At 41.1% G+C, this 26534-nt stretch overlaps 1 protein-coding gene across 1 annotated transcript; it reads right to left on the bottom strand.

Annotated features, from left to right (window-relative positions):
• Window positions 1-1057: 1057 nt before the first annotated feature.
• On the bottom strand, window positions 1058-26179 carry arrdc1b (arrestin domain containing 1b). Its single transcript, XM_020615113.1, has 8 exons — window positions 25923-26179; window positions 10617-10727; window positions 4701-4751; window positions 3493-3647; window positions 2906-3088; window positions 2329-2505; window positions 1746-2208; window positions 1058-1299 (listed from the first exon to the last, which is right to left on the bottom strand). The coding sequence occupies exons 1-8, from the start codon at window positions 26038-26040 to the stop codon at window positions 1235-1237; spliced, it is 1323 nt and encodes a 440-aa protein (XP_020470769.1). The 5' UTR covers window positions 26041-26179; the 3' UTR covers window positions 1058-1234.
• Between the last annotated feature and the right edge of the window lie 355 nt (window positions 26180-26534).

Below are 26534 nucleotides of genomic sequence, written 5' to 3'. Positions count from 1 at the left end.
TAGTTACAAAAAAAGTGTACATTTATACAGCAGACCTCTGTAGGTTTATCACAGAAACACAAACTCAGGTAAGCATTTCAGTTTGCCCCACTCCAATTTCAAGACCAAGTGGAGATAAAGCTTGTACCGGTGATGACCACAAGAGGGCAGAGAAAGGCTGAGTTAGTGCTGCACGCCTGCGTCCAACTTGCTGAAAAATGAGCCTCCTCTCTGCAGATAAACTTTCCTTTGAATACAAAGCTGCTCTCAAAGCAAAACCTCTCAGTTATATGAGTCAGCACAGGGTGGCAGTACAGAGACAACATATATCTATATTTTATTGTTTATTATCTCTAAAACCAGAGCATATCTGTGTATGTGCTGCTATGTAAAATTACACTTTTATACATGAATTTTACATAGAAGTGTATGCGCTGGCATGTTTTCGCAACATAAATGATCTTATATAGAAACATACTTTTTTAGACATAAAAATGTAAATATTCCAATTGGCTAATTCATGTCAATAAAACCACTGAATAATTTTTTTTTTTTTTACTGCTACCTGTGTTTTAAGTTGCAAAGCTGACAACGTTCCTTAGCACACCATTTTTCTTTTAAGCCCCAATGCATAGGACTCATATGCTGTAATGAAAGAAAAAATATCCTACTCAATTGGAACTAAAGTCATTTACAGACAGACCTGGACCTGTGAGTAAAAAATACCCCTCTGATATGCAGCTCTGCCCTGCTGATGATGAGGACAACTAGGACATACATATGCAGAAGTGGACCGCAATAACAAGTGCACAGCTAGAATGACGCCACGAAAAAGGCCAAATTTGGTCTTGTTAAACTCAAGCCTACAGTAGGCCAAAATCCTTTTCAAGGCATCACAGATGCGATAATTTACAGACAAAACAAAACAAAAAAGATCTGACCCTGCCTGAAGGAGCAAACAAGTCTAAATGCCATATGACGATCCAAAATACTTCTGTTAGGCACAGTGATGTTCACCCATTCTGTCTGACATGACCTAGGGAGACACGAGGTGCAATTAAAATTCTTAGACTCAACCGAAGGTAGGATCCTTTTTTACTTGTTAAAGAACAAAGAAACTGTCTTTGGGGTGTTTAGGGGGGAATGTATTATTGTCCATCCATTTCCACCAATCCGTCCTGATTTGTCAAGAGATGAGTACAGACAGGTGTGGGTGGATGGGCATGGCCACAGTGCTTCATCACCTCCTTCTTCATTACTGCCTACTGTTGAAGCTGGAGTTGGCGCTACTGCAGCTTTCCTCATAAGTGGGTGGGGGTTCTGTAACACACAAAGGTAAATAGAGAGTCAATACAGGCTATAACTTATGCTGTGGATCCTTCATACTAACACTCTTGGATCATGTGTCCTGGCTTCACAGCTCTGGTTATGACAACTTTAAGCCTTGATGTGAAAGAGGAAACAGATTTGAATTCTTCAAATTATATTCATTTATTTAGTTCTGCTACTGTGTAACGCACAGGTTTAGCAGACGTGTGTATGAAGCACTGGTAGTGTCAGGTCATCTATCGCTTTTCATTTAAAAGTTGCTGTCTCCACTAACTAGCTGCTTTTAGAGACTGGACTTCAGACAACTTGACTATGGTGAAAACAAAGCATTGGCTTGGATATGCCCTTACATCAAACCCATACTGTTTATGTCCCTGCATGCATCTGTGCACTTGTCTGCCTGTGTGCCAGTGAGTAAGGTCGTCTGGAGAACAAACCATGAGGATAGTCGCAGCTGCTGTACTCTGGAGGGAGAATGAGCGAACAGGAGGTGGGGATAGGAGTCACGTTTCCCTCAGTGAAGAAAGGTATAGTGGCACCGGTGGACACACAGAACAGTGGAGCAGACACGTTGGGCTGCCGGTGGCTGGGAGGCAGTGCTGCACCTGGTGCGTGGCTGAAGGCGCTGGGGGACATGGTGACTGGCTGACCTGAGGGATCCTGCTGAGAGTGGCTCTTTGTGGGAATCTCTTCACTGGCTGTGCCACCTGCACACAACACCTCCTCTGGCTCCTCCTCTACCGGCGGGGCACTTGGTGTCACCCCTACAGCACTGGGTGCAATGGTTACACCACAGTGGTCTGGACTTGGGGGCATAGGCCTCGATGGAGACAAGTTCACAGTGATGTTCCCAATGTAGATGGGCAGAACGACAACTGCATCTGGAGACTTTAGTGACACCTGTAACACAAACGTTATTTATCAAAGGAGCACAGACCTCGATTAGATTTGACTTCAGCTACAATTAGAGTTGGCGCTTCCATCAGCCTAGTACAGTAACAGGAACACACACATTCTGACCTGAATGAAATAGTCGATGTCTATGAGGCTGCAACCGGCCAGCTCCGACTGCGGAAGAGGAGGAACGATAATTTGCTCCCTCCACTCTGCGTGTTTCCCCGCCTTCACCCCGGCTCCCTCCACCTCTGCGATGGTTCGCAGGTCAAACACAGGCCGCTTCGTCTTATAGGTCACTTTCTGTGGTTGGAAAAAAAAACAGATGTGAAAAAGGTGATGATGACTTCAGTTCACTGCGCCTACCTCTAGCTTCCAGCAAAGTGTTCCATGAAATGGATCAATACCATTACTTACAATGCAATACCGAGACTGTAAACTGCGCTCTCATAATAACAGTATCTGGCATAGGTCACTGGCTATGAACTCACAAATCTGTGAGTTGGAGAAGTGGGATGATGTTTATAGCCTTTGTTGTTTGTCATTTTCCTATTTTACTCTATTATCTTTTTTCTTTACTATCAAAACCAAGAGACTATGAGAAGAAACATTTCCAGAGATGACTCACTAAAGCAAGAGGTTTGCCTATAGAGACACAGGTCCAGTGGGGAAAAACAACCTGCGATTATATTCAATCATGTACCTGTATGAGACTGGCCAGTACACATCCCGTGTCCTTCCCTGACTTGTTGTGGATCTCAGCAGCTAACTTGATGACCTGCCCAGGTATGTAACCCCTCAGGTCACTGCGAGCTTTCAGCATCAGAGTCCCCGTCTTCACCAGGAGGTAGCTGAACTTCTTAGTGGTCACAGCGTAACTCGCACGCTGCAATGACAGAGTCACAGGATAAATGTTTGTTGTTAGTGATTAAGAAGCCTTATTAGCTGATCCTCATAATCTGTTCCTGCTAAGTTCCAGAGCATCAGAAAACTCTGACAGGCGTGACAGGAAGAGAGAGAATGAAAAGGAAGTAATGCAGAGCAATAAAGGAGAAAACAAATTAGATCTTGCCATGAAATCAAATAAGCCTCGACCAGGACAAAGATTGATCAAATAAAAAGCTACATTACGGCTTTGGTTTCAGAGTCCTCTGTTCTTCTGCCTCTAAATTATATCCAGAACATTTCATTCCAGTCTCGGACTTGCTGAGCAATAACTGACCAGCAAGTGACGGCATAAAGTGAGCATCTACATGAAAAGAGAGACAGACCTGTACACCAGACACTTACTTCAATGTCAGGCACCTCATTGAGGTTGAGCAAGTTGAGTAAGTAGAAGGGTCTCTGGGCCTTGTAGTCCTTAGAGAAGCAAGGTGTGTCGATGGCTGCCCTCACACGGTAAAGAATCTTCCCAAAGGGTCCCTCAAAAGAAGTCGGGACACCGACTGATGAAGCAGGTTACGAAAAAGACAATATGGACATCACTATGACAGTTAATGACATATCAGAAGTTGTGACTAACATAAAAACTGCTGAAGCCAATGATTTTTTCCACATTTCTCCAATTCAGTTCAAATTTATTGTCATTATACTGTACATGGTACATCAGCATGAATCTCTATCACCCGGTGTATTGTGTGTTTATTTTAAGACTGATATTTTAATATTTGGACATCTTCTCAGAAGGAGCCAGAAAAACGCGAAACAAACAAACAAACAAAAAACATTTTAAAATCCGTGTTAAAAGTCAGGTCGGTGCTCTCTGCCTGAAGACTGGATCTGTCTATTCTAAGGATATGCCATTCACATGTCAGTCTGCTTTCAGACTGCAGGGGGCAGTAGACACATAATTCTCCTCTGGGCTACTTCTCACTGCACAGTATTTAACATGCTCTGTGCCAGTGCTCTCAGTTCTGAGGGCTGAAAGGGGGGCAGGGCAAAGCACGGGGGCATGAAAACCTATTAAACGGTCAGTACACAACAGGAGAGGGAACTGAAAATAACGCCCCTCTCCACATGTGTTTCAGCCCACACCTGAGAGAGTGGGAGATGACCGGAGAAAAACAATGTAGTGTGTCTGTGCCCTCACAGCTGCCAAGAATGTTCAGCTGATAGTTGGGTTAGTTGCATGGTTGTGGTTTTGTATTTCAGCCCTCATGTTAAGAATGTTTCTGAACAAGCATGAGGAATAAACACTTTATTACAATGTGTATGTTCCTCCCACTTATTTTAATACTATCCATGTAATGATTGGTCACTTATTTGTAGTATCACATGCTGTATGTGTGTGTGTCTGCTTTGTGTCATAGACAAAGGGCCTAGAGCTAAATGCTTTGTAAGTATGCATACTACAAAAAGTCCCATCTTATCTGAGGTCATCACACCTAGCAAGTTCTTTTTGCTGATGTCATGTGGACTTAAGATAAGGCACAAGAAAATTACAGGAACTGAGGCCATGCCCCCGTCATGGAGAAATGAGTTTAAAAGGTTATGCTCACCTGGAATGAGAAACTGGAATGGGAAACTGTGTACACCTGCTGCCAGAGTTCCTGTAAAATAGGAAGGTTTATTAGTTACACTAGATAATTTGTGATAAGAAAATAAATGAAGGGACAGCTACAGGTGCAAACATAGTGATAATTCTTAGAGTTTGTGTGTATGATCATATTTATTTGCGCCTTCGGAAACACAAATGTCCTAGTGAGGCACCGTATCTGTGGGACTCCACAATTTTCCCAGTGGGATTGAGTTTCTCAGACAAACAGGCTGCTGTTCAAAAACAACTGAGCTTTGTTGAACACTATTTTGCTGTGAATGAAACTAGCAACCGAAACCCATCAGCCAACGTCACAAGGAGTGACTGTTGGTTGTATAAGGGACAGTACCTATAGCTGGCAAAACTAATCTCAGCAAAGTTAATCAGTGATTTAGGTACACGGTGAGCGGTGATCAACCCAAGACTGGGAGCAGTTCTCTACTCTGTTCTAATACAGGCCAGCCTGAGTGTGCCAAGTCTGCACTGTTAAAGTAAAGCACAAGCCTGGCTCTGTCTTTTCTTATAGCCAAAAAAATCTCATGAAATACCAAAAGGTACAACCCTGTCTAACCTGTTGGTGCAGGCCCAAGCCCACTGGGTCCTAATGAGGTTATACAGCCTGTGTCAACAGGTTGCAAATAGAGCACTTCAAGTAATTTCCTACAACAGCTGAGCATTTTAAAGACAGCCAGAAAATGTTAATCAGTAAATGATGCACTTCAATGTAGACTATTTTCAGGAGCTAAATAATACACACTTGGTGCTCTAATGAGTATTTAGAGCACTAAGAATGTGTATGTGCACTTTAGTCATAACAAAAAACAGTCTGTGTTCATTGTAATAAAGGAACATATCAGTGGATAAACAGGCCATCCTTGTTAGCAGGATGGTTTTGGTCTTTTCATGGGATTTGTTAACAATAAGAAAAATACAAACTACTGTAACTGCTTAACTTTACATATCAGGATAGAGTTCTCTCAAGCAGTAGTACAAAAGTAAAAGAAAAGTCTCTGAAGTGCAACATTATCAGTCTGCAAACTGTATTTTTATGGTATCAGACAACAGACAAACAGTAGCAAACCTCACTATGTCTAATGATCTCAACAGGAAGTGCTCTGAAATACGTTTAGGAATAAAACAAACCATGTGCAGTACATTTTCTATGAATAATTATTTTAACTAAGAAACTGAAGCTCTTTTATATCAGCTGTTAACACACTGACTGTTATAATGTCTGCAGTGCGCAGATAGGGTATCAACTCAATGCAATACTCCACCCACAAAGCAACTTTACAACTTTGAGTTTGGACTTGTCAGAGTGTTTTCTGAGTTTGCCAGGAAGCTAGACCCCTGTTCTTCCAGTCAGCTTTGTAAAAGCAGAATGGTTTCACAAATTTCTCAGATATCCCTCAAATATACCAAAAGACATGTAGCACATGCATTTATTGTACATGTCTGTCTGTGTGCCTGTACTTTTTATCAAACTAAAATAAGATCTTGGAAGTTATCATGAGGCCTGGGAAACGTCAGCTTCTAATACTCACCGAGCTTCCACAACAGTGATATTTAGAACAATCACCGATTTCATCTAATACATATACTTTATCTTTCAATCACAGTTAGCAACTCATTCAAATTCTGCTTCTTGTTGCATCAATTACAATGCAAATGTAAAATGTCAATTTTCTCACTGGTTTAATTCCCAAGCTCAGTTAAATTGATAGCAAGAATGTAAGGCACCAATGAAGGCTGTTCCACCCCTGAGCCAACCCAGTTATTAATTATCTAGATGAGATGACAGCCCAATTAAATTCTTCCAGACAGAAACATGTCTCACTTCATTAGGGACAGGCACAATATTTTCCATTGGTCTCAGTTTCCTGAGGGGGAAGTGCTCAGACTGTGTGTGTGTGTGTGTGTGTGTGTGTGTGTGTTCATTTGCATCATGTTTTCTGCTAGAGGAAGTAGTCACAACATGCACTGTGTAGAAACAGCGACTTTATATACGGAATTATGTAGAGAAAGATAGTAGACCTATCTGACCTACTGTCTCCACCATCCATCTAACCTAATAATAATCTTAGACAACTGAAACCCATTCTACCAATGACTAAAATGAATATTATTATTATTATTATTATCATTACACTGAAGGGGTAAGAACAGAACAGTCCAGTTTTGAAAAAATAGCTAAAACTCAGTGTAGAGTAGCAGTACACCATTTCCCATAAGCCCACAAGGCTGTGGGAAGTAGGGGTGTGGAGGGTGCTGCAGCACCCCCTGTGGGAGAGGACCATGTCCACCACAACTATAAATCCATCCATCCATCCTCTACACCGCTTATTCCTGAATAGGGTTGTGGGGGCCTAGAGCCAGTCCCAGCTGACATTAGGCGAGAGACAAACAACCACACACACACACTCCTATGGGGAATTTAGAGGCACCAGTCTTTGGACTGTGGGAGGAAGCTGGCGCACCTGGAGAGAACCCATGTAGGCAAACTCCACACAGAAAGGCCTCGGGTTGGCCTGGGTTCAAACCTGGAACCTTCTTGTTGTAAGGCCACAGCGCTCACCAATGCGCCACGCTACTGTGGCACCCCTACAACTATACATTTAAAAAATAGTACATAAATGATGTTTAATTTAATTTTTATTGGTTATGTTCCTATTCTAAAAATAATTTTATCCTAGTATGTTGTTAATAGGGGAACTTGGGTCCCCAATTTTCAGTCCGTTTGGTCAAACCACACCTGTTTGCAACAAGTCTGTGACCTTACATGCTTGTTGCAAACAGTTACAGAAGGAAGTTACAGAAGTGGTGCAGTGGGTAGAGCAGTCGTCTCCCAACCAGAAAGTTGAAGGTTCGAATCTCAGTGCCTGCAGTCAAAGTGGCCTTGGGCAAGACACTGAAAACACAAGAAAGGCTACAGTGAGTCTGTCAGTCAGTAAACCAAGTGGAACCACAGTTGTACTGCAGCAGTGGAAAGGAGCTCCTTCTTTTGTCATTAACAGAAAACAGTGACAGGATGAAGAGTGCATGCTAACATTGCTGGTCATCCCTCCTCCAACCATCAAGCATCTGTGGCATGCCACATTATCAGTCAGTGTATGTGGTACTCTCCTGTGTCGCTCTGCCTGTGCTGCTCCTAACCCCCTGGGGGGAGAGCAGCCCATTTTTGGAATGGGACACAGAGAAATGACAGAGATAATGAGGGGCTCACTCTGTTTGGAGTGTGCCTGGTGTTTTACAGTATATCCTGTGTGGATGTGTGTGTTCTGTGGTGCTGGATGAGCTTTACTAGTTCATCTGTTCCAATGTGACAGAACCAAACAACAAACAAAAGAGAGAAAAACACTTGTAAACTATGAGTGTGAGTACCAGTGGTCAGCAGTGTTTCAGCTTTTTGGCCCATTTCACAATTTCATGAGACTTGCACTAATACCTTGGGTTGGTTACCAATAACTGAATAACACTTTTTTATACTTTATTTCAAGTATACAAATAAATACTTAAGCCACATTTCTCCAATATGAATGTTATAAAGTATAAAACTGATAATTTGTAAATTTATAATTGGAACTCTCTGATCAAAGAACAGCTACTCAAGACAATTCATCCAACAGCTTTCAGTACTCGTTGCTATGAAAACATTTGGGTGTGTAGCACAATGTGTTCAATACCCTGTCCCTCTTACGTTTTTGTTTCAGAATATTATTCATAATCCAGTAAAAGTGGCCTAGAAGTTTTTTTAACCTTGACTTGGCCCTAAGTTTGCTCTAAGATACTTAAAATTAACTTTACTCTTACGTTTCTAAATAAAGCCGTGTATCCATGCCCCACTCACACCAAAGCTCATACAGTACTATAGCAACAGGTCTGCCTGTTGCTATGTGGGGAAGGTGTGCTCATGTTTATGCTTTTCTGTTGGTTCACTTTGAGTACTCTGCCTTATTTTCACATATGTTTGACATTTCTTCTCCTGATTTCACTTGTATCAACTGAGGTGACTGGGAATGATACAGTGACTCAAGCAGTTGTAATAACAATATGGTCAAATCCCTGAGGTTCATAGTAAAGAACAGGATGAAACAGAGAGGAGGTTGGCTGTAACCTGGATGTCACAATAAGAAATGAGAAAATAGTATATTTATAATGCAAGGCACCAAGTGTCTCCTTTTCTCAGCCTCTCATTTCCGTTTCAACAAGTGCAACCTCCCACTAGTTTTTCTTGGAATTGCACAGAGCAAAATCTATTTTAAATCAAGGTAACGGCACACAAAGCAGAGTTACACTACAAACAAGTGGAATTATCTAGTAGAAGAAATAACTGTAGAAGTTAACTAGTACAGTACATTTTTACTCCGATGTAGTGGAGAAACATGCTGTGCTGTGGCTCTCTCCGTCACAACCATGGGTATGTCTGAACGAAGCCATGAGGAACATTAATGTAAAAGTGCCGAAAGCCTGAATGACAGAAAGCCGTCACTTTAACGACTGATCAAGCAGCAATGTTAGGTACCCCCTGTCTGAAAAGGGCTGCAGATTGATGCACCACATCCTGAAAAAACACAGTCCCGAGGGTTAAACACTGAACTACTCTGTCTGGATTACATGCTCTGATGACTGCAACAGTGCAATCTGCATTTACAACAGATTTCATGCATATACATTTAACCTTCACGCTCTGATAGGTAAGCCTGTCTGCAACACATACAACAAAAAGGTCCTCTAAGCTCTCATTTCCACAGGCGAGCTGAGCAGGGCCATACCAGACTGAGGGGAAAATGGGCTGGACACTGACAACTACATCTCACCTCAGATACAGAGGCAGGCTGGAACATCCCTGGAGGAGACCGTTACTCTGACTGCCTGAGGCTTTAACTCCTCACTATGGGGCTGCAGAAACCTGCTGCTTCCATTGTGAAAGACAGCTTCAGATTTTCAGTCATCCAAATGAGCCTTCAGTCAAGTCATACAGTGTTATTACAACAGGGGTGTAGACGTTCTGACATTTCAGCGCTCTCAGAGGACAGAGATAATTCCACTTGTTTCATACGACATCTGCTGAGAATCTACAGTCACATGCACATGAAGGTTGTGTGCTGTGCATTTGTTGTCTGTTTAGACCATTAAACTCCTTTTTACGGTCTTCCTTTACTTCCAGGCAGCCACTGCTTTCCATTCTCGGTGGTACAAAGGGATTGTCAAGAAAGTAGCATGGCGCCAGGTGTTTTCATATTTTGCAAAAATATGCATGAAGATCAACAGCATTAAGTGTTTGCCAATAAAAATTGTATACACACTAAATCTGCACAATGAGATTCATATTTTATTAGAAGTGTTTTCAAACATCATGGTCTACTTTTAGAAGAAAAAAGAGTGTCACAATGTGGCTGGCTTTGTTATGTGACTCTGGTTTGTTTACCCATCTCTGTTTAAGCGCAACACAGAGCCCTTTAGCGACCGTTTCTGCAACATGCATCCATCTGAATGGGACCAGGAAGCTAACAAAAATGCATGGAGAAAACATTTCAGTGAGGATTTATAAATAAGAGGAATTGTTCGCAGTGCAAGCCGGCACACATCAAACGCATATTAACAACATGCGCTGGGGTTAGCTGAGAGGAGAAGTCTAAACTTGTTGGTAAACTAGGCAATAACCATGTCTTAGAAGAAAAAAAACATTCCTATAAAAACACTGTTTCAACAGAAACACAAGTGTGCTGTCTATCTTTAAATGCTCAGATAAAAAGAAAAGAACGAATAGTTGCACTGACAGTTATTTATAATTCTTCACTGAAATGTTTTGTCCATGCATTTTTGTTAGCTTCCTGGTCCCATTTCAGACAAAATCCTTAGTCAGGCACAGCCCTACCTTTGTCAGCAACAGACAGTGTGCTGTTGAAGTACTGCTCCTCCAGAGTCCATGAGGCATCATTTATTTTGTTGGAGATCCCACACGAGCCCTGACAGTTCACCTTGATAGCTGTAGAAAGAGGAGAGAAGAAGAGTTAATGGCTTGCTTTGTTTGAGCTACGGTCCAAAATCCAGAAATATGCAACCAACAATTAAATAAAACAACGAGTAGAGTCCCTTCAACAGAGACCACCTGGAGACTGTTTACAGAATTTGCCATATAAACTATCATACTGATTACTTTTGCCTTTCAGTGTATGGTTGCACAAACTGATGATCAACTGTTTCTAATACATTTCTAATTATGGTGTGTGACATGTAAAATGGCCTCTCCTGTAACATTAAAGCATTTTCTTCAAGGAAAAGCAATGCATTAAAAATACTGCCAAATGTTCATTCATTTTATTTGAAAAGAGAAACAGATAATGCATTCACAAGAATGGGGAGGACATGAAGTCACTGTGACCTCAGCTTTGGCCATCAAATTTAATCACTTGAGTGCAAGTGAATACTTGTGCCAATTTTTGCTATTTTAAATGCCTGCTATACTCTCTACATCAGAGCCTGTCTGGGCGCAAATACTCTCTACATCAGAGCCTGTCTGGGTGCAAGGTATGGGGTATTGGAATAGGGCAAATGGAGGCTCACTAATGAGCTACTGTAGATACATTTTTTTGAATTTCATTCATCCTTGTCAAAAGACTCCATTTTGTTTAAATCTTTCTTAAAATGGGTGAAAAACTGTACATTGGTCTCTATAGGGGAGGCCATTGAATTTGTCTAAAAAAAATCTCTCCAACTTGTCCTCACGACCACAGCTTTCACTCCTTTTACATACTTTTTTCACTGAATGATTGATACAGTTGTGCTCTTCCTGACAGTAGAACTATGGAAGCAAATGGACTCACAGAAGATGCACAGTGAGCTGCAGAGTGACACGAGCACCAACCAACTGCCACACTGACTCTTGTGTACACGGTATTAGGCAGGTGGCCATAATGTTATGGCTGATCAGTGTATGGTTTTACCATGTCCACCATCTTACTTTAGGGTTTTACCATGCTAACACTGGCTAATTGCTGAACACAAACACAAAGTACAGCTTAGGTGGATGGTAATATTAGTTTTTACGGGAGCTTGATCATAAACCAAAGCACTGATAAATGAAAAGTTGACCTGTTGGTGGCTAGATTAAAAGTTAGAACTCATCCTGAGGGGGACCTGAATATGTGTACCAAATTTCATGACAACCCATCCAGTTGCTGGAGATACTTCACTCAAAATCAAAAAAGTAACCCTCATGGTACCACAAGAGAAAAAGTCAGAAGATCACTAATGTTGTTAGGATTTATCATCTGGGCACCACGTGTACATGCACAAAATTCCATGGTAATCAATCGTATAGTTGGCAAGATATTTCATTAAAAACCACTCACCAACACTGCATCCCCCAGAGCCAAGCTGCTACTGTAGCATGGCAAAAAAAAAAATCTACCTACTTGTAGCCCTAATATTCACATAATAAAAATATGCTGTCACTGTATTTTAACATATAAAACAGTTTTGCCCTTTAATTTGTAACAGTTCCACCAGTGGTTTAACACAAACAGAATTATTAGGATTAATTACCCCATTAAAAGCCTAACTAAATATCACCAGGAAAAACAAATTCAGCTTTTATTTTTAAAAGCCTTAAAGTCAGACTAATGTAAACATTAACCAGTCACAGCTCACACCCACGCAGGATCCTGTGCTGGCATCAGACTACACACATACACTCACACAGTGGCAGATGGCTGCATTCTCCACCCTGACAGGACTGCTGGCAGAGTTTCAGGGAAGAGGGAGGGACCTCTGCTGCCAGGAAAAACAAAAACTTTAATTTGCAGCTCACTAAATGGAGTGGTGTCCTTCAGCCACACATACCAATCTTAAATTATTTGGCCATTAATTAAACCCAAACTACTCCTCCAGCCATCTGCCTCATTCATGTGGGAGAACAATACTCTATATACTCTAACAATACTCTTTCTGGAAACAGAAGCAACAACAGAACTGAAAAGTACACAAATATGTCAGAGAAGGCAAGCATTACTGCAGGGAGTTATTGTTTATAGCTGTCTGTTGTGGAAAAGTGAAGAGCTCCACCTATGAAAGGTCAGCGCAGGGGTAAGCTGTTAATATGCCGAGCAGCAGCAGCAAAGCTGAATAGTAAATAGTTGGTGTCGTAAAAGATGAGCTGCTTTGGCAGAGAGGCTGGCTGTTTGTGGCTGCACAAAGGGCCGGTCTCTCCAGAAATATGAAGCCAGTTGGACCAGGAGTGGTGATGATGTGCTTGATGAGATGTTCAGCCAGATTTAAGAAGCACTGCCATGTTTCAGCACAGACACCCCCCAAGTCTAAATCCTAAAACCTAATCTTGGATTTTTTGAACTGAGCAGTGGTGGAAGTACTCAGATACCACAGTGTAAAAGTACTCAGAGGTCATGTGACTAAACTAGTCCAAGATAAGCTGGTGTCCGATTAATTTGAAATCTTTTTCCCCTCCTTTGGAATCAGAATCACATTAAATTGGCCAAGTATGTTTAAACATGCATGTGCTTATATGTCAGCAAAGAAAATAGTAAAATATGTGCACTGTTACAGCCCAGTCTAGAGGTTACTCAGGAGACTCCCCGCTTCCCAGCGCCCAGAAATGACCAAGTTACAGATTTAAACACAAATACGCCATATTTTATCTTCATAAGTGAGCAGAGTGAAAGGTAGCCATCTTTTCAGGGTGGGTCCAGCCAAAAACAGAACCAACTAAATTTCTCATCATATCAGTTTGCTGCTGTATTTGAGCTGACCAGGCTTGGTTTGATATGAAACTACCTAAACACATTCATAGTGATCATTGATCTGTCAGCTATTTAGCCTGCCACTGCTTCATCTCTGTACGGACGTCACTGAAAGAATCCTCACATCCCGCTTACCAAAAGGCTTTTATCACTTAATTAATACTTCACAAATTAAATCAGCTCATATTGTAGAGCAGAGCTATCACAGGTTGCCTACAGGCTATGAGAACTATATGACTGATAAAAGTCACCACCTACCACACATTTATTCTGATAACATAATAAACCTTCATACTGCAAATACCAACTAATAAAATCATGATGGCTGCGATTATACAAACGATGCATTTCTGTAAGATGTCACACTGTTGATCCAACATCTCAAGCAATCAGTTCTCAGATCAGGTGAGAGAGAGCCAGGTGTATCCCATCATGCTGAGCTCTCGCAGACGGTAGAGACAAACTTCAAAAACTGCAACTGACTCGATCTCATGAGAATATTGTTGTCCACATGGGTGGTACATCAGAGCAATTCGGGACAGAAAACGAGCCGGCATGCAGTGTGCACCGATCAGCAGTGATCGATTCTGCACAGATCTGCCCCCCCCCCCCACCCCCCTCGCAAGGTTTCATGACTGAAATCCTACAGTGTAAACTTATTTCACAAGATTGAATTTGTTCTTCTGAAGCCGATAACTTCCAACTTGGCTTCACACCAGTAGCTATGGATCACACCTAGGAAGTGTCAGCACAGGAATCGAGGCCAGAGACCAGCTCTCCACAGAGCGCACCACAGCCTAAGGCCGCCTGACACTCAGCAGTGAGAGAGAGGACAGCAGCGGAGCACGCTCTGACGCAGCAGTTGCCCAGATTTCTTGCCAACACACTGGAGTCTGGCCAGGTCCTCTGCACAGTTCAATGGGAGCGTCTGTAGGCGGAGAGGATCCTGGTGCTACTACTCATTAGATTTGACAAAGTAGACTGCATGGGCAGACAGATCCTAGAATGTGCTGTAACTGATAGTGTTTCTAGGTCTGGCTGCCTAAACATGACTGCTGTGTTTTATGTTCTCTGATGTGGGTCAGAAAAAGGTGTTGGCGCGTCATGGAAGATGTGGCTGGGAGGCGAAGGTATGGTACTGATGAGTAAGTGGAGGATCATCATCTATTCTATGCAATCTTGCATCTGTAAAGTATATCCTGCTTTCATTTGTTGGTAGAAACAGACTCTGCAGAGAAACCACCACACCCTTTTATGTTGTAGTGTTTTTCATTTCAACCTTATCTGTGGGTTCTGTATATCAGGAAGCCTGTATTATCAATATTATACCTGGGCTAGCTTTTTGAAAGTTTTCAGTACTAGTGTTAAATACAATACCTGACTTTTTGTACAGGAAGAGTATATTTTTTTTGATACTACAAAAAATCTATTTTATACAAAACCCGTTTGTCCACTAAAGAGAAGACAAACTTCCCAAATATTGAATGTGGGGCTGCAATTACTGATTATTTTAATTGTTGATAAACCTGTCAAATATTTTTTTCAATCACAATTTCCTAAAAGCCTAAGCTGATGCCATCAAATGTCCAAAAATATTATATCTACTATAATGTAAGATGAAAAAGCAACAAATTACCACCTTTTATAAGATGGATCTAGAACATTTTGGACGGGGTGGCCAGGCTGGGACATAGATGCAAGCGTCTGTAACACATGTAAAAAATAAATTAAACGTATAGTTCTATGAATTAATCAACCATATATTATTATTAAGAATCAAATTATTTATCTTGTGTAAAAATGAGATGGACAGTTTTTCTTTAGGCAAATTTGGCTGCGCTCCTTGCCGACGACATCAATACTGAACGGTGGCCCCCATCCCTTAGCCCCCCTCATCAGTGGTCAGAGCTAGGATAAGATTACATTCACATTGAGTTACTAAGGGGAAACAGCTCAATAAGCAAGCACACTTCAACACAACACAGACAAAAATGGCTTGCAAAGCCTTTGTCTGGGCCCGGGAGGAGCAGAGTGGGCGAATGCTCCACTGTGCAGTGACCACTTATGTAGGTAGCTAACTGCGGCCCTGCTGTGCAACTGCAATGAGCAGCAGCGACTTCTCCGCCCTGTTTCGTGAGGATCATCTGACATCTTTAGTGGTGTGTCACTGGACCTTTGAGAGCGGTTAACCTACGTTAAGTAAACAACCTTAATGTTAATGTCGAGAGGCAGCGTGTATTGAATGTTTGTTGCTAGGTTAATCCACAGGACCATAAACATACAATATGTCTAAGCGCCAGACAGCAAGCCTCAATAGCTTACTCCATCTCTTCATTCTGTTTTTCACTTCCTGCCCTCCATTTGAGTTTTGCATGTAATAGTAGTCATGTGTTTGCAAACCACCTATTATATATAAAGCACCAGAAAAATGTTAGTTATATTTAAGGTCAAACAATTTGTCACTGTTTTTCATTTTTCATTGGCCAATCAGATACTGGGAGTGGTCGCTGCCACCCCTGGCCAGCCCCTGAACCCACCCATGTGTCCAGGGTGGTATGTTTGCTTGAACAATGACCTAGACAAAAAATCAATTATCAAAATAAGTGCAGATTAATTTTCTGTTAATTGATTAATCAATAAATAGATTCACTGATGCAGTTGAATGCTGTCTAAGCACAAGTAGCCAAACATTAACTTTGTAAAAATAAATTTTAATAGGGAATGATCTGATCTCCCTTACTAAAGTCCATCCTGACATTCACATCAGCTTTTGGTAGATGATAGTTGTTGACACTGCAATTTAACCCATGTTTGGTCTAGTTTCACCAGTGGGAGAAGGCATAAGTGTTAGCAAGAAACAACTGTAGCAAGTACTGTTACAATGGGCATCTATAGCTTAGTATGGTGGTTTAAATGTTGGTGTCTTCTTATATAATTTTAACCAATAACTTTCAGCCAGTCATGCATACAGTACATAATTATTTTTGTTGGCTGTTGTATAGACTTCTAAATAGCTACTGTCTTTGTGTTGTACAGTCAGTTACAGTGGGTACGGAAAGTATTAAGACCCCCTTAAATTTTTCACTCTTTGTTATATTGCAGCCATATGCTAAAATCATTTAAGTTCATTTTTTTCCTCATTAATGTACACACAGCACCCCATATTGACAGAAAAACACAGAATTTTTGACATTTTTGCAGATTTATTAAGCACCCTTTTGAGCTAATACTATATACATATAATAGTATCCCCAAATGCAGATGTGAAAAACTTGTTGCATCATTCCCAAAAAGACTCATGGCTGTATTAGCTCAAAAGGGTGCTTCTACTAAATACTGAGCAAAGGGTCTGAATACTTATGACCATGTGATATTTCAGGTTTTCTTTTTTAATAAATCTGCAAAAATGTCAAAAATTCTGTGTTTTTCTGTCAATATGGGGTGCTGTGTGTACATTAATGAGGAAAAAAATGAACTTAAATGATTTTAGCATATGGCTGCAATATAACAAAGAGTGAAAAATTTAAGGGGGTCTGAATACTTTCCGTACCCACTGTAGATGAAATTAATTGATGCCACTCCAACTTTTCTCTTGTGCCTCTCCCTTTGCAGGAATTTTGTCCAACAGGAGAGTTACTGAATACTGTTGTCTGCCCTGTCCTCAGCTTTACCAAACAAAGAGACACTTTTTTGCACCCTGGAATGCATAAACAAAACACAGTGAAAAAAAGAAAGTATTTTGGAAATAAATGATTTGAAAAAGAACTATGTCTATGGGATAAAACCATCAGGACAGTGCTTGCTGCCCATTGCATCAGGAAACTGAGGCAGCTTGGGGTTTTTGTGAGGAAGCATAAGGGAAGTTGGACTAATTAATGATGATAGTTTCATTTTTACCCTGATTACACTGAGTCCAGCCTGAGAAAACCCTTAACCTCTCAGACAAAACAGAGCCAAGTAGCATTTCATGTGAAATGGATCAGAAGTGTGAATGAGTATTAAGAAAGCCTACTTGAATTGATCCACATTCCTCACATGCACTAAAAAGCTGCTTTATATATTCCAGCATAATGAGGTATGGGAACTCCTCAAGCAGTGTTCAGTTACCTTTCTGTTCATACTATAGTGACTCTGAAGCTCTCAGACCTTTACTGCTGTCACATGTGGCATTGTGTCAAATTTACTTTATTTGTACAACAAATAAAATACATGCTGAAACAGCGAAAAAACGGAATCTGACTATTTAGAACGTGGACTACACAAATGCCATGTCTGATAAGATCAGCAACATCCTGCGCTTGCTGTCTGTATGAAGGCTATATACAAGTTGTCTCAGTGCTTCTGTTTGACCAGTCAGCTTAATACTTAACCCATCACAGTAGTTTCTCTATAGCAGAAAACTATCCAATTAATGTTTGCATTTGCACATTTTGCATGCATGTGTAAAGGGCTTATCATAACAGAAGTCACATCATAAAACAACCAGCGAATGAGTACTCTACACATTCGCTCCCATGTTACCCATCACGCCACAGTCTCCACATTTCACTGTGCGAGGCTCAAATCCAGACATATCATGAGAGGAAACACACACAACAGCAAAAACATTAAAGAAATTTATCACGACATGAAACACAAAGGAAATTAAATTAATCATTCAATCATCCAGAGGAGGGCTGGGCAGTATATCGATGTATTAACATATCGATATATCATACAGTAACAGGCCAGAGATGAACATTCAGGAGACTCTTTATGTCAGTGGATTTTAATGACATGAATGGTTTTAAATCAGCGACAGTACTGTATTTGTCACCTGCTGAGAAATGTGGGAAATGTATAAAATGTGTGAGATCTAAAGGATGAAACAGGAAAATATGTAGTTTGTTCATACGTTTTCCTTCTGGCGTCAGGTCAACAGGTAGTGAGATGATACATCTCCGGAAACAACTCAACATTTTGGACTGACCCTATGAATACGCAGCAACTATTGTCATGATTCTTTGAAAACTGAATCTATGTTTCAGTGATTTTATAAGCACAAATGTTCAGTTCTCAGGGCGTCACGTGAATATGTGTGGCATGTCCTTGTTAGGTATTTTTAGTCAGATAGCTATTGGTTAGATACTTGATGTATTAGAAATGTTTAGAGTAGACAGGATGTCTAGCTCAGGTTGTTAAATGCTTAGTCATGCTCATGAGTTACTGCAGGTTGCTTATGGTCAAGGATAACTAGATAGAAAGTTGATGACTGTTAAAGGACAGGATGTTTAATATTATTATTATGATGCCTATAACTGTAGTCATAGCCATAATATTTTCTTATGTTTAATGTCATGACATGTCACTAGAGGTCGTGTTAGAATGTTTTTAGCTACACACCACATAATCAACAGACATTCACACATTGATTTTCTTCATGCTTTGACTACTGCCATGACCAGCTGCAAAGCTGGCACCGGGAGACGTCACGGTTTGGCGTCTCTCTCTGTAGTATGGGGTTAGCCCGCAGTGATATAATGTATAGGCCTGTTGTGGTTCAGGGTCTTTCATCTTCCAGCTGCCTGCGTGCATGTTGGAGGTGCAAGATACCTGAGCGTGTAATGTTAATTTTTACCAGTGATCAATGAATAAATCAGCACTGTTTTGAAGTTACTTGGACTGTCTCGTCTCTCAGAGTTAGCATGGTAAAAAGAACCGGATGCAACACTGCCATCCACCTCGACACAAAGCCAGCTGCAAACTGCATTTAAACGCTGGCTTTCCCTCGTGGCAAAGTGCATGTCCTGATCTCATTTTAATGGTTTCGGATACAATGTTGTTTCAGAACTTGTCTTGAATCTATTTACGCTCAAGATATTCAAGAAAACTCATGTAAAGTTAAAAATTTAATTATGATTGTATAGATATTATCAATTTACCATGCAAGCCTGCATGAATGCAATTTTTCACTGATAACAGTACAGCCAGAAACTAAATAATTTCCCAGCTGACAATAGGTTTTCTATCTTTAGTTTCCTGTTTAGCAGGCACTAATTTCCATTTGTTCCCCTCCGCACAAGAGTGACATCCTTTCTGCAAACTGCTTTTGCTCTTTTTCTCATTTGATAGCACAGGAAGTGGGACAGTGTTGAAGAGAGAGGAAGAAGGGGAGTGTCCACGACTGTGTCTGGGCTTATCAGGGGGAATGGGACAGAACCCTCTTATGACCAAAATAACCAGCCGTATGGTTAGACAGGGTGCTGGTTCAGGGGGTCAAAGACAGTCATTAGGAACATGACTAAGTTCCAGGATAGGGGGAGCAGCTGGTGCCAAGATTTCCAGCACAAAGCGTTATGTGTATGGACACATTACGACTGATGATGTACATGGAGTGCCACCCACCCACACTGAAGGGCCATGGAGAGAATGAAATCACATCTGAGTCACTGTTATTCTCACTTAGTAATCATGTATCACATTTCTGGACAAAAGACACAAAAGTCAGTTCTTTATATTATTTGAGTCTCAAAGGACAATAGACACAGAAGACAAAATAAGGACAAGTCGAATATGATTAAGGACCTTCAGAAAACAAATAAAAGAAAGCTGAAGAACCCTTAAACAGAACATTTTAAAAACTTAGGACTTGTTTTGTTTTTACAGAGGGCTAATTTTTGAGCCAGAATACACAGGATTCATTTATTCTATATCCATCTCCCCCCAGATTTCTCTGAATAATCACCTTGAGAAGCCTTAGGGAGATCAGAGATGAATAAACTGCCATAACATCATGAATCCAGACTCTTCATTCAATCACATTTTCATCTCTTGTTGTAGTTTGGCTTTCATTTATTGCAACTTCTATTAAGTACTTCAGAGAAGCATGTACTACATGTATATAACACGTGCTTGTACCTGGACAGTGTTCTAAGACAATAACTGAGGTCAAAGTGGTTGATAACAAAGAATGCACTTCTCTTGTGTGAAGTCCCCGAGTCATCCAGCATCCTGGCAGTCGGTTCCTGTGCGTCTGCTGCTGCAGAGACAGGAAGCCCTCCCATATGGCTACTTAATCCTCACCACCCATTACCTGGGTTTCTGTCCAATATCTTTTAGGTTACTAGGCAAGGTTTAGGGCTCCAGACTAACATTTCATACTCGTGCCACTAAGTCTCTCAGATGGCGCCAAGTTCAGCCCTCTCACTCGCCTGGCTAGTGCCAGTTCATTTTTGGGCTAAAGTTACTGGTTAAAGAAGGAGCTGATGGTGGGTTTCAGCCGCTACTAACTTCAAACTGGGATTTAAATAGATGTGAGTGGTGTGTATGTGCAACTTAAGTGTTTGATCCCTTCAGTCCACACTGACTCGGACCTCCCAGCAGCGTCTCTCATCAAAACAGCTGTCAACAGGAGGACAGCACAGTCTTCACCAGGCTGACTGACAGTAGAAATGGACTGGACAAAAATAGTCTTGATGTAGGCTCATCAGCAGCATTTATGTGCATGTATATATTAATTTTATTATTTCAAAGGATGGGGGAAAGTAAAACCAGAAAGCTCACAGTGACACCAGGTGCCTGATCCATCAGAAGAGATTCGAGTAATGTTTAGCTGTATAGACACTGATGTTTCAAATTTTCTGGAAGAAACTATGCCAGCCTCTAGTGTAAACTACTCAAAGGTTGCAGTGACAGACTGAGTCACTGCACTCAACTCAAAAGATGCTCAAGACCTCACTGCAGCAGTGCAAAGTGATGCTAATAATTATTTGTGGTTTTCAAAGTAAAACCTTAAATGAATACTTTCCATTTGTGTAAGTAACTTTTTGAACTTTCAACATATTTTAACAGTGCTGTGATAAAACCGATAACCGTGGTATTTTGGTCACTATAATCAGAATGTTAAATTTTCATACGTTACATCTCTAAAGGGAAGATGTTATTTTCCTTTGTTAATGCAGCATGCATCAATTGTCCAGCACATACAGCTGTGACAGCATTAGCAGTTATGATTTACCCCCCCAAGGCCTTCTCTTATAAACTCTTTACGAGCTGATTGTCACTGTGTGTGTGAGTGAGGACTTGTCCAGAATAAAAGAAACCCAAAACCCCAAGTCATGGAAGAATGTTCTTTCTAGTAACATTTAGACTGAAACAAGGAGCAATATGGGGGGTTAGTATTAGGCTGACAAAAGCAGAGGAAGTCTGATTTGTCATGAGTGTGAAAAAAGTGATTCACAGCATGTGATTCAAACCACAGTCTTAAATGCAAGACAAAAACATAATGCCACAATTCAAAGACAGAGTGTGTGTGTGTGTGCGTGCGTGCACACGCATGTACAGTACTTGCTTGTGGTCGACTTTATGTGGACCTGTCTAGTCTCGTTTACATAAAGCTGGTGGTTTGTATTGCCACAGATGATGATTGGGTTACATGTGCTTCTGCTTTCCTGAAAACTAAGCTGAGATCCACTGCTGTTATCTGAGATACAAATGAACTACATACCTAACATCTTATTTACGCTGTGTGTTAGAGTCAATTTGCTGTTGATATATAAGAGTCTTAGAAGATAAAACTACAAAATGTCAAAGTCACATCAAATGTGCCTCTGATTTGACTAATTTCCTGTTACAGCTGCTGCTTCGAAACCTTCCTGCTTCACAGTAGCATACAGCCAGAGATTTACATCTTCTTTGTGAAACCCTGACATAAGCTGTTAATACAGAGCTGTGGCCCACATGAGACAAAATGTCCATACAAACTGAAAAACTGAGTCAGAACAGCAACACATCCTGTATCAGATAACTACGGTATACATACTGCTAAGAGCCTGGATGCTGACCAAGAAACAAGAGGAGGCTAAACTGAACCGACAGGCTGGCTACGCTCACTTCCTCAGATCTATAGCTCATCATTGATAACACAGAGGCATCCTGAGCTTCTCAGTGAGGGTTTTCTGTAAGTGTGTTGAATCTGAAAAAAATAAATAAATAAATAAAACTGAATGGTCAAGAGCAATTTGGGGGGGGGGATATGATGTTACCATCATATCGTTGGTTGTGAACCATGCACTGCACAACCATCCACGAACATGCCATCTCGGTTGACATGCATGTTCAACAGCATGCGTAAATAATATGTTAAATTGGCTTAGTCGTGTGCTGTGATTTATGCATTCATGACTGTGCTTATACAGGGTAGGCCATGGAAAAGTAGCCCACCTCCAGCGATAGTATGAACAAGCAAGTGGATTGTTTCGAAGGTGGGCTACTTTTCCGTGGCCCACCCTGTAGCAGGACTGTGTCAGTATGGAAGCTACTCAGTACAAATGTTGTCTTAATGGTCTCCATCATCAATAATAGAGTGAGGCTGACAATTTGGCCTCACAATACTCAGCATCTCAGAAAGCCTATGTCTGTTTATTAATACTGCTCTAATTCATCATCTGATGTAATGAGACATTCTTAATTAAATAAATGGAGAAAACTGATTAAATTAGGAACCTGTTCTGGTCATCCAGACATCTTTACAATAACAAACCAACAGCTCCTTTGTCATCTCTTCTTAAGATACAAAAACCTGAAAACGCTCACACTTGAACCAAGCAGACAAACACACTGCGCACAACTCAAGTAATATAACTGATGGACTCATCAGCGGCCCTGGTTGAAAGGGATGACATCACCAGACACATAATGCAGCCTCAGCATTAACTGTACATTAACAGACATGCTGAAAGCCTGAGGTGGAGCCCATGTCTCCTCAGTTGAAGTACCTTCATGCAGAGGTCAGTGGAGGACAGCAACATCTTGAATATCTCCCCTTAATACACAACACTAAAGGCAAGCCTTAATGTCCTTCTGCATTCTTTAATGGACAAGACAATGACAATTACATGGAACAAACCACACATTTATCACAGCAGAAAGTGGAGAACACAAAACTTTTTCTACTGTTAAAGCAGGTTGTTGTCACAAGTACAAAGATATTTCCATTTTGGAAAAAGCTTCCACTGGACAGCTAAAAAAAAATGTATTAAAACAGTTGTAACTATCTCCTACTGTCCAGCATATAGAACACTAAACTGCTAGTTGTGTGAAAAGTTACATGATGAACATGTAATATTAAGCTCCCATCTTCTCTGTCATTGTGAACATTTTCCGCCTGACCACCTGCTGTAAAATACCCCAGATACATAGTACAGCAGTGTACAGTACACAAGCAAACCCTTACAAATGGAGGATCACTTCACACACTTTGCTGCAGGTGTGAAATCTGACTTCCTACATTTTACAGCGAAATGAAACTGGATGGACAGCGCACCAGTAAATGCAACAGAAACTGTTCAACTCCCTGCACTTGTCGCAGCCCCTCAGCCAACAACATCAACATCACTTCACATGCTCTTTTCAGCATCACATGCTCCTACTGAGCTGTTTAATTGGACTGGAGAAGCTCCTCTGGTGTCTGTATGCTCCATGGACTTCACCAGTCACCATTCACCACATCTGCAGGGTTTAAGTAGGGAATAAAGCCTGGTATCAGGTACATGCAAGCTGCAGCCATGTAACCTTACAGTATAACAGAGCTCAGCAGGGAGCTCTGACCTCTGCTGCTGTAATGCCATCTGCATCAAGACAGCCAGTGCATTATGGCAAATTCATCTCACGCCACCCCAACATTATACATAAATGGAAGGCAATTTACACCAACTTACAGTTAGGTTAGTAGTGAAATCCCAGTGAAAAAAAGAGGAGCTGATGCAGTGGACGAAGGACAAATGAAACCATACTCAATGCATCTTGATACCCACAGGCTGACAGTGTGTTGAACTACCACGGATCAGAGGCCATGGAGCACATCTGTGATGGTCACACAGGAGAGCAGCTGTGCCTCTAGTGCAGAATGCTGCGGATTCCTCCCAGCGAAGTGAGTGTTTCAGGATTGGGAAATCCCACATTCAGAGCAACGTCTAAACACTTCCTGAGAGAAACATTCCCCGACTTTGGCTCAAGTGGAGCTGGCAAGCCCAGTCTCCAGTGAGACAGCAGAGTGTGGGTTCAGCTTTCACCAAGTCAGCTGAGTTCACACCACAGCTAGCCAAACTTCCTGTAAATGGGTTGTTCATATTTTAATGGTAACTGTCTAATTTTCTAAAATTGCAGTTCATTTTTCTTGTACGATGGCTGCAATGTTCTTAGTGGCCTCTGCCACAAAGCCATGGCATGAAAAGTGGCAGCACATTAGCTTGTTCTATCTATTAATTCATCTAAATTAAAATGAAAATGAATGAAAAATAAATGCTATTAAATAGGCTGTGTCTTATCATTAAAAAAAGAAAATTAAACTGACAGGTAATAATAAAATTATTATGACCCTGTCCACCAAAATGACAGACAACAAAAAGTCTAGCATGACCTCTGACACACTACATACATCTATAATTTAATAATAATAAAATACTATCTCATACAGTAGCAGATGCTGCCACATTCAAGTGTATACCTTAATGTTCAGTTTGAGCACAGACAGGAGTGAAATCATTTCACCTGCAGTGTTGTGTTATATACTGACAGCTGCTAGCTAGTGTTAGCTCCAGAACTGAGAGCTGAGATCAGGGTGCAGTCATTTTTCAGTCTGTCACTCTCATCAATGGGATCTCAAGGTCTGCAATGAGTTAGCTAAAGTCAGCTAAGGTTATCCATACTGAATTACCAGTCAGTAAAGTGAGATCGAAATGATTTTAGCAACTTTTTAGCCAAAGAAAATAACAATGTATGTAGGTAAATACATCTCCTCCCAAAATGGCTCCCCATCCCAACATTTAACACAATGTGACATAGCTTCACATTCTCTATTTGAGTTTGCCTGGGGCCCCCAAATCACTAAATCCACCCCTGCACGCCCCAGAATATGAATTGGCTTATCAACAGAAAGAATCGTTAATAATAAGCCTTAATGTGTGTAACACCTGTTGTTCTGTTTTGGGGAAGCGTCTTGCCATTTCTTAATTTCTGGGGTTCGTCAAAAACAAAACAAGGAAGTTACATGCCGTGGCAACCAGAATGTGCTCCAGGATGTGGGTTTCAAACGGCGTGACTACAGAGCAGCACCAACTAGCTGAAATGGCACCGCACAACTGATTGCGCGGCTGCTGCTCGTGCTTTGTGGAGGGTGGGAACACTCCGTCCACTCCCTGCACGGCACCACCGAAATCCGCGGTGTCTTCGCCAAATTTTCAGACGGTCACTGTCACTAAACGGTCGTTAAAACCGTCGAGAAAGAGCTACACCGCTACCACACAGCCCTTTGTTTATTCTTGTGTCCACCATTACGCAGTAAAAGTTTATTTACATCAAGCCTCTCTGCGCGCTTCACTTAGCCAGACACACGCTGGCAAAATGCTCCTCACCCTGTGTAGAAAAGCCGTAGAAAGGAAGCTCACCTTTGTACTGCAGCGAGTTGCTGGTTCGTATTTTCACTGTCCCGCTAATAGACTCTCCCGGACCGTAAACCACCTTATTGTTGGTAAAAGTGATGTGAAATTCTTGAAGCTTTCCCATGGCTCCGCTCCTTTGCCGCTGTGCGACTGATGCGCTCTCACCTGCTGCCGCGAGAGCCCCCAACCCCCTCACCCCCTCATCCTCAGAGAACAGTGACGTCACTTCGACTGAAGCCCAAGCCCATTGAAAATAACCGGGAGTAAAAATCTCTGACGTAATTCGAGCGCAGGATCACATGGGGTTAAAAAAAAAAACAAAAAACAAATAGAGAGACTTGACCATCTTAATTTTGCAAAGGATTTAGTATTATTAGAATATTATACACTATGTTATCTTTAATATTGTTCATCAAGTTTTAAAATAGAGTTTCAGTTTATTCTGTGATATACTAGAATGTTTAGTGTAGTAGTATCTTTTCCGGTTCTTTCTAGAATAATGAAGTAAGAAAGATGTTAATATATACTTTTTGAGAATTTTTGGACCGATACCCCCGTGTTCAAATGAGAGATACTTATAAATTAGATATATTACATACAGTAATTATAGTATATCCT

This window comes from Monopterus albus, unplaced genomic scaffold, assembly GCF_001952655.1.
Source record: "Monopterus albus unplaced genomic scaffold, M_albus_1.0 scaffold158.1, whole genome shotgun sequence".
NCBI classification, from domain to species: domain Eukaryota; kingdom Metazoa; phylum Chordata; class Actinopteri; order Synbranchiformes; family Synbranchidae; genus Monopterus; species Monopterus albus.
The sequence above is the reverse complement of the archived record's forward strand: the minus strand, read 5'-3'. Positions and strand labels throughout refer to the sequence as shown.

What these genes read in the sequence shown, in the direction of transcription:
- arrdc1b (XM_020615113.1), bottom strand. Translation starts at nt 26,040, where the DNA reads ATGGGAAAGCTTCAAGAATTTCACATCACTTTTACCAACAATAAGGTG. An exon ending in CAACTCGCTGCAGTACAAAG is followed by an intron (nt 10,728 to 25,922) that starts GTGAGCTTCCTT and finishes CTCTTTCTACAG; the next exon opens with CTATCAAGGTGAACTGTCAG. An exon ending in CAGCTGCGACTATCCTCATG is followed by an intron (nt 1,300 to 1,745) that starts GTTTGTTCTCCA and finishes TGTGTGTTACAG; the next exon opens with AACCCCCACCCACTTATGAG.